At 52.1% G+C, this 9238-nt stretch overlaps 1 protein-coding gene across 7 annotated transcripts in view; it reads right to left on the bottom strand.

The window, feature by feature from the left end:
* LOC118229578 (transducin-like enhancer protein 1) overlaps positions 1-9238 on the bottom strand; it is a 539102-nt gene that overhangs the window by 515485 nt on the left and 14379 nt on the right. Inside the window, exons 4-11 of one of the 7 annotated variants that reach the window (XM_035421644.1) lie at positions 8601-8645; positions 7096-7158; positions 6238-6342; positions 5073-5271; positions 4551-4612; positions 3759-3854; positions 2952-2996; positions 897-1058 (exon numbers count right to left, since the gene is read on the bottom strand). In XM_035421644.1, the coding sequence (XP_035277535.1) occupies positions 897-1058; positions 2952-2996; positions 3759-3854; positions 4551-4612; positions 5073-5271; positions 6238-6342; positions 7096-7158; positions 8601-8645 (777 nt within the window). The remainder of the gene's footprint in view (positions 1-896; positions 1059-2951; positions 2997-3758; positions 3855-4550; positions 4613-5072; positions 5272-6237; positions 6343-7095; positions 7159-8600; positions 8646-9238) is intronic. The other 6 variants (XM_035421645.1, XM_035421648.1, XM_035421646.1 and 3 more) reach the window with 6 other exon arrangements.

The raw sequence follows: 9238 nt of genomic DNA, 5'->3' as shown, positions 1-9238 counted from the left end.
GGAGAGAGGTCACAACACCGCACTCACTCACTCACTCACTCACGCACTCACGCACTCACTCACTCACTCACTCACGCACTCACGCACTCACGCACTCACGCACTCACGCACTCACGCACTCACTCACTCACTCACTCACTCTCACACACACTCACATACACACTCTCACTCACTCACTCACTCACTCACTCACTCACTCACTCACTCACTCACTCACTCACTCACTCACTCACTCACTCACTCACTCACACACTCACACACTCACACACTCACTCACTCACTCACTCACTCACTCACTCACTCACTCACTCACACACTCACACTGGCAGTACTGACAGGAGAAATCGGCTGTGTGTTTTGTGACTGTAATTCTGTACAGGGTTAAAGCCCAATGCTTTGCCCTTTCAGCGCGAGGGTGCCAATCAAAATGTCACTTTAAAGACTGTAATCAGTCTGGCGAACCGGAGGGGCGGGGCGGGGCGGGGCGGGGGGATCGGCCTTAGAAGAAGTCAGATGCAGGGTTATGTAAGGAGGGCTCCAGCGGGGAGTCTGTGTGTGTGTGTGTGTGTGAGTGTATATGTGTGAAAGTGTGTATATGTGTGTGTGTGTGTGTGTGCGCATGTGTGTATATGTGAGTATATGTGTGAAAGTGTGTATATGTGTGTGTGTGTGTGTGCGCATGTGTGTATATGTCAGTATATGTGTGTGAGTGTATATGTGAGTATATGTGAGAGTGTGTATTGTGTGTGTGTGTGTGCATATGTGTGTGTGTGAGTGTACATGTGAGTATATGTGAGAGTGTGTATTGTGTGTGTGTGTGTGTGTGCATGTGTGTGTGTGTGTGTGTGTGTGTGTGTGTGTGTGTGTGCATGTGTGTGTGTGTGTGTGAGTCGTACCGAGGGCACCTCCTTGCTGCGGGACGGGGAGGCGGCGCTGCTGGAGGAGGCCAGGGAGGCGGGACTGGCCTGGGGCGGGGCCTCCTTTCGGGAGGCGGGGAGCTTCTCCAGCCCGTTCTCCCGGGACGAGTAGGACTGCACGCTGCGGGGGGACGAGGGGTCCTGGGAACGCACCGAAAACAGGAAGACTTCACAAACCACAGAACAGCCACTCAGCAGGGCACACACACACACACACACACACACACACACACACACACACAGGAAGACCTCACAAACCACAGAACAGTCACTCAGCAGGACATATACACACACACACACACACACACACACAGACAGACAGGAAGACCTTACAAACCACAGAACAGTCACTCAGCAGGACATACACACACACACACACACACAGGAAAACCTCACAAACCACAGAACAGTCACTCAGCAGGACATACACACACACACACACACACAGACAGACAGGAAGACCTCACAAACCACAGAACAGTCACTCAGCAGGACATACACACACACACACACAGGAAGACCTCACAAACCACAGAACAGTCACTCAGCAGGACATATACACACACACACCTACACACACACACACAGACAGGAAAACCTCACAAACCACAGAACAGTCACTCAGCAGGACATATACACACACACACCTACACACACACACACAGACAGGAAAACCTCACAAACCACAGAACAGTCACTCAGCAGGACATATACACACACACACCTACACACACACACACAGACAGGAAAACCTCACAAACCACAGAACAGTCACTCAGCAGGACATATACACACACACACCTACACACACACACACACACACAGGAAAACCTCACAAACCACAGAACAGTCACTCAGCAGGACATATACACACACACACCTACACACACACACACAGACAGGAAAACCTCACAAACCACAGAACAGTCACTCAGCAGGACATATACACACACACACCTACACACACACACACAGACAGGAAAACCTCACAAACCACAGAACAGTCACTCAGCAGGACATATACACACACACACCTACACACACACACACAGACTTACAAAACCGGAGAACGTCACGACAAAAGCAAATACCACTAAAAGCTAACCATTACGTTACACAGATGTACATTACTACCCCAAAAGAAAACTGAAGAAGAAACACACCCCCCACACACACTGACCAACTGCCCATTCACACCTGCTCACTGAACAACTTACATAATTTCCTGCTCACACCCCCCCCCCCCCCCAAAACTGCAACGGAGAACCTGCATCCTTCAGCCCAGATGAACAGGGGCTGGGACCTGCCAGGATCAGGATCAATACATCAACGCATCACTTCCTGTTTGTATAGACTCCTACTGAGCTGAACTTTCCTGTGGCTGTGCGGAGCATTTAAAAATAAATTTAAAAAAATCTCAGGAAGTGACGCAAACAGTCGCATCACTTCCTGTTCGCACCAACTCCCACTTCCCTGACCTTGGAGGAAAATTTTTATCTCAGGGACTGATGTCAGTGCAAATGAATCAGGGAAGAGTGAGAGAGAGAGAGAGAGAAGCAAAGCTAATTTTAAACTTTTATAAGCTCTTTATTCAATATTTAAAGAGGGCTATTTGAAATGACCAGAGCAATAAAACCCATCAAAGGAGAAAAGAAAAGCCCCAGAGATTAAGTGAAATGGGGAGAGATGGAAGGAGATGGACAGAAAACAAATGGAGACAGAGGCTGAAAAACAAAGGGAGGGAGAGATGGACAGAGAGCAGAGACAGAGAGACGGACGGAGAAACAGATGGAGAGATGGACAGAGAACAGAGAGACGAGAGAGACAGGCGGAGAAACAGATGGAGAGATGGACAGAGAACAGAGAGACGAGAGAGACGGACGGAGAAACAGATGGAGAGATGGACAGAGAACAGAGAGACGAGAGAGACAGGCTGACGAGGATTCCGCTTCAGGTCAAAAAACCGCTTGCAGATCCAAACGAGCCAAACAGAAAACGTTAGAAATATATAAACAAATATATATAAACTCGAACCTCATCCACGACCAGGTTGTCATCGCTCTTGTCAGCGTCGCTGCCCTGGAAGACAGAGAGGCACGTGAGATGGGGGGGGGCTTTGAAAGCTGACCAGCGCATTTCCTGCCAACAAGGAAACATTTTACTATGAATTTAACTGGACATGATTGGCCGACGGACTGACGCCAGCTTTCACATCTGCTTCAGTTGAGTTTAAACCAGAGTGCTCTTCGTGTTTTTTTCGTTTTTTCTTTTTTTAAACCTCTCCTTTCGTTCGTGCCAGTTTGGGTTCACACCACACAAATTGTACCGGATTTTTTTTTTTTTTTTTTTGTTGCCAAGCCAACGGCGTGGGGGTCCGCTCACTGGTTTGGACGGTCGCGGCGCTAATGATGTCATCACCTCACGCGTCGTCTTTAACGCATGCGACCGCCATCTTTATTTTCTGGAGTTTTGGAGCGGACTCAGCGCAGAACGCTCGCTCTCACTCTCTCACTCTCTCACTCTCTCACTCTCTCACTCTCTCACTCACACACTCACACACTCTCACACTCTCACACTCTCACACTCTCACACTCACACACTCACACACTCACACTCTCTCACACTCACACTCTCTCACACTCTCTCACTCTCTCACACTCTCACTCTCTCACACTCTCACTCTCTCACACTCTCACACTCTCACACTCTCACACTCTCACACTCTCACACTCGCTCTCTCTGAACTGTGCCGATTAGCAAATCCAAGCTGGTTGGAGCAGAATCCTGGGGCGGACTTTCGACTCTCTGAACCTGGACCTTTCAGCCCGGGAGTGGACTCACGTAGTCGGTCAGGAACTCCTTCTCCTCCGGCTTCCTCCTCTTCCCGTTGCTCAGGTACTCAGAGCCCCGGCCCTTATCTCCATTGGACAGGGAGCTCTGGGAGAGGGGGATGAGAGGAGGAGAGGAGAGGAGGAATAAAGCGAGAGCAGAAGGCCATGGGGGGAGAGAAATGAGAGGTAATGAGAACGCACACTCTGACAGAAACACTGAAACAAAAGAGCCCGTCGAAATGAGAGCTCTTTTCTGACGATGTCAGCGTGGGACGGGTACTTAGCGCGCACGCTAACAGGGCGTCTGGAGAGGAAAAGAACGGAAGACATTTCCAGACGGAGAAAAGAGCGAAAGAAAAGGAGACGGAATTTTGCAGGGGGAGACTTCAAGAGAGATGGAGAGAAGTAAAGTAATGGAGAGGAACAGAGAGAGAGAGAGAGAGAGAGAGAAAGCGGTTTGAGAGGGAAAGAGAGAGAGAGAAAGGAGTTTGAGAGGGAAAGAGAGATAGAGAAAGCGGTTTGAGAGAGAAAGAGAGAGAGAGAAAGGGGTTTGAGAGGGAAAGAAAGATAGAGAAAGCGGTTTGAGAGGGAAAGAGAGATAGAGAAAGCGGTATGAGGGAAAGAGAGAGAGAGAAAGGGGTTTGAGAGGGAAAGAGAGATAGAGAAAGCGGTTTGAGAGAGAAAGAGTGAGAGAGAAAGGGGTTTGAGAGGGAAAGAAAGATAGAGAAAGCGGTTTGAGAGGGAAAGAGAGAGAGAGAAAGCGGTTTGAGAGAGATGAGCGGTGATGGAGCGCTGTACTCACAGGTCCCGCCTCACGGTCTTTATCCAGCCCGGTCAGCCACACAGCCCCACGTCCCCAGCGGTCAGCAAGAACAGAAATGAGGAACAGCAATGTGATTAACCCACCAACCAGAGGGCGCCACTTAGAGAGAGCGCCAATCACAAACCACCAATGAGAGAGGACCACCCAATCACAGAACTCTGACTGGGGAGGATCACCGGTCACCATAACCACAGCATCCGACCCTGGTCCCGCCCTCAGTGATGGCCCACCCCCAGTCTGGCCCCACCCTGCATGTAGACCCGCCCCCAGTCTGGCTCCTCCCTCAGTCTGTCCCTGCCCTCAGTCTGGGCCCACCCTCCATCTGACTCCGCCCCCCCCCCCCCCAGCCTGGCCCCGCCCCCAGACAGGCTGCACCGTCCGCCTGTCCCCACCCCCAGTCAGGCCTGGCCCCCAGTCTGGCCCCACCCACCATCTGTCCCCGCCCCCACTCTGGCTCCACCCTCCACCTGGCCCCGCCCCAAGTCTGGCCCCGCCCCCTACCTCTGTGTTGCTCGGCAATGGCCTCCAGGTGAGCACGCTCCTCCTTGGCGGCCAGCTGGGCCCCCAGGGCCCCGGGGAGGGCCAGCAGGCCGGAGCCGGCCCCCAGAGCCAGGCCCGGGTGCTGCAGGCTGGAGGGGTGGGCCCCCATGGGCAGGCCCTGCGCTGCATGCTGGGATAGGTGCTGAGCCTGCAGCTGCTGCTGGAACGAGGAGGGGGGAGGGGGAGGGGGGAGGGTGGGGGGGAGGCGCATGTTAACACAGCAGGGCGTGGTCACCTCTGCTGGGGGGAGGGGGTGGGGGTGGTGACTGCGGCAGCCAACCGCAAAAACATTCACTCAACAACCAAAGGAGCTGGCCGTGACCAAAGACAGTGAAACACTGTGACATCACACTGTGACTGTGCAAAATGAAACACTGATTATGCAAACTGTGACTGTGCAAACGGAACCACTGTGACCTGAGGAGAATGACCATGACCAAAAACACTGAAACTCTGTGCACCATTTTCCCTCTAAGGCACTAAGCAGGCACTCTGCTCTTACAGGAAGTCTATTATCGGAGTCTGCAATCAGCCCAAGGACAGTGACCATTCTCTCTGACAGAGTCCCCATCACCTCCCTGTTAGCAGGTAGCCTAAACTGAACTCCTGATGCTGGCTGGGCTCCCCCCTCACCCCCTATTGCCAAGTTCCTCCTGAGATTTCTTCCCACTTCCTCACTTTGTTTTTATTTTTGGCCAATCAGCATCAAGCTTTCCAAATACTCCTACTTCCTGTCATGAATTGAACGGAAGTGCACCATACATAACAAGCTCAGGGAACCCTGGGTAATCACGCCAAATTGTCAAATATTCATTTATAAGGGAGCTGATTGCGTTGAGAAGCCACCAAGTTTGCACTGATCACTTTTCAGCCTCGCTGCACACGCGTTAGGTCATCCCTCCAAAACGCAGAACAGTCAATCCACCTCCCTCAACATCTCAACATCTCACTCTCTTTCTCACACAGAACCCCCCCCTCCCTCCCTCCCTCTCTTCCTAACTGTGTGTACATGAGGTGTAAGGAACAGGACAGCTTCCCCCTTTCCAAAAACCAAAAAAAAACAAAATGAACAAAAATAAATAAATAAATAAATAAATAGATGGAAGCAGAAGATGGAGGTACACACTGTGGGAGGCAGAAGGGGGAGTCCACGTACCCCTATCGCCGCATTCAACTCCCCCATAGTCACCTGCTTGGCGCGTTCCATGGCCTGGACCACCTGCTGCTGGTGCTGAGGAGGAACAAACCATTACTGAATTAGAGGGGGGGGGGTGTCAGAGGTGCACGACGGTGTCAATGCTGAACATACTAAAATGAACACGTATGCATGAGTCCTAGCAATACAAAGGCCGATTGGATATAACCTCAGGACTAGCTAACGGCAAGCACGCTAACACGATGACCATGTGATCTTTCAGAGCTAGTTTAGCTGTGAACAGCACATAAATTGGGATAATTAGCTTGTTAAAAAAAGAGGTGGTAGTGTTCTTTCATTAGAAGTACATGCTCCTGTGCCGTCTTCTCTGCGATCGTGTGCGTCTGTATCGGTGAGTCTGTGAATCCAATCGTAAACAGTAAAGCATAATGGCTGGCATTTTATGCAGCACTTTTCTCACACTCCAAGCACTTTACAGTGATGAGGGGGAAACTGGCCTCAACCGCCACCACTGTGTGATGCATGGCAGCCATTTTGTGCCAAAACGCTCACTACACATCAGCTGAGGTGGAGAGGGAGAGAACGATATTCAGCCAATTACCCTAGGGGATGATTAGTTGGCAGGTTGAGAGCGCCAGGTTGGGAATTTAGCCAGGATACTGGGGGGGAACCATTACACTTTGCAATGGATGCTGAGGGATTTTTAATGAGCACGGAGAGTCAGGACATCGGTGTGCGTGTGTGTGTGTGTGTGTGTGTGTGTGCGTGTGCGTGTGTGTATGTGTGTGTGTGTGCGTGTGTGCATGTGTGTGTGTGTACTGCGCTCACCTCCTGTGACAGGAAGGGGATGAGTTGGGCACAGATCACGTTCAGCCTCTTTGCGATTTCCGTCTGCAAAATAACAACAGGGATAGTAGCTGTCACTCACAGGCTCACAGGACAAGAGGCTCCACCCACACCACACAGACCCCTCCCCCCTGCAACACCGACCCCGCCTCCAGCCCAACTAGCTCCACCCACAGCTCTGCAGAACACTCACAGGCATACTGACTCCACCCCCCTACCACAATGACCCTTTCCACACTAGCCAACCCAAGCTCCACCCACATTTAAACTCCACCCACACAGGGCTGCTTGCAGTACCCAGACCAGCCTGTAGAGGGGGTGGGGGGGGCTCTGTCCCACTGGCTCATCGTGTGGAAGGACAGAGGAGGATAATCACCAGGCTACCTGGGCACTGAGCGGACACAGGGAGCACAGGTGGAGAGTCCAGGTGTCATGAAAGTAAAAAGTCCTGCCGTGGGTTTTCTCCCACCCATGAACTCGCTGAGCCAGCTGATTTCAGTGATTAAGCTCTACTTCCTGGCTGGGGAATCCAGGTGGATGGAACAGAATACTGGGACGGACTTTTGGACTCTCTGAACCTGGATTTTGCCAGCTCTGGCAGGGTGAAAGGAGGCAGACGCGAGGCGCGTCCTCAGAGCCGCCGGCGCCGAGCTCCACCGGTAAACCGCGGAGCGGAGCTGAGCAAAGCGGAGCGGAGCGGCTACACGTTCGGCAGCGAGAAGCTAGCCGCGGCGTCCGCAGCCCCCTGGGAGAGAGCTGCAGCGCTGGGGGGGAGACGACAATCGGCTCCAAAGTGCTGGGGGGGTGGGGAGTGGGGGGGTGATTGCATGTACCCCCCCCCCCCAACCTCCAGCCCCCCCCACCCCCGCCACTGGTCCACATCAGCAACTCAGATGTGATTTATTAACAGGGTGGTGAACACCTCAACCCCTCCCCTCCTCCTCTCTCCCTCCCTCTCCCTCCCTCTCTCCTCATTCTTCTCCAGACAGACAGTGACCACCCCTCCCCCAACTCCCCCCCCCCACCCCGCCCTGCCCCCCACTCTGCTACAGAAATCCATCACCCACCCTGGGAGAAACAATGATTTCTTGTTAGTAGATGGCAACGGGCAAATTACATCTTCAGGAGAGAAAGAGGGGGATGGAGGGAAGGGAGGGAGTGGAGAGGGGGATGGGAAAACCGGGAGAGAAAGAGGAAGAAGGCAGAAGGTGGGAGGGAGAGGGAAAAAGGGAGGGGGGGGACAAATAAACCTAATAAATTAAAAATCTTTTCCTTGTTTGTCTTTCAAACAGAAAGCAAAGAAAGCCAAAAGTTTTCCAAGCAGTTCATCCCCCTTTAAAAAGACAGAGAACGAGAGACAGAGAGAGACAGAAAAAGGGAGAGAGAGAGAGACAGAAAGAGGGAGAGAGACGAAGAGACAGCGAGGTTATGCTGCACATGTCATCCACAGGACGGTTACCTGGCACAGAAGAACAAAAGCCTCTCACCTGTTTGTGCATTTCTATGTTCAGGCCGTACGACATCTCATAGTACTGCGAACGAGAGAGAGAGAGAGAGAGTGAGAGAGATACATCTCAATAAGCATTTGTCATAAAAAAACAAAGCAGCCAGCAAACCCAGAAGTTAAGGACAGGAACACACACACTCCCTCGCTCACACACACACACACACACACACACACACACACGCACACACACACACACACACACACGTCTGCCTGCAAAACAGACACGCACAAAAAAATCCCGCAGTCTGAAGCCTTTTTTAAAATTCAAGTCAAAATAAATAAATAAACAAACAGCAGACACCCAAATGCCAATCTTCAAAAGGAGGAGGGGGGGGGGGGGTGGAGGACGAGGTGGGGGAGGTGGGGGGGGGCACACCCGTTCTGAATTAGGCTGGCAGGCGGCTGCTTTTCAATAAACCAGCTCACTCCTGACAGCTGCCTGTTGTATTCCTAGCGCCTGCCAAGATTCTACTGTTGCTAGGCGACACCGAAACTTCAGAGTTAATTGCCAAAAAGAAGAAGGGAAAAAAAAGGACTAAGAGAGAAGAAAAAAAAACGAGTCGCTCCCTGCCAAGAACCCGTCCCGCGCCGGCACGCATCCCGCCCGAACCCGCGGCA

This window comes from Anguilla anguilla, chromosome 6 (assembly GCF_013347855.1).
Source record: "Anguilla anguilla isolate fAngAng1 chromosome 6, fAngAng1.pri, whole genome shotgun sequence".
Lineage (NCBI taxonomy): Eukaryota > Metazoa > Chordata > Actinopteri > Anguilliformes > Anguillidae > Anguilla > Anguilla anguilla.
The sequence above is the reverse complement of the archived record's forward strand: the minus strand, read 5'-3'. Positions and strand labels throughout refer to the sequence as shown.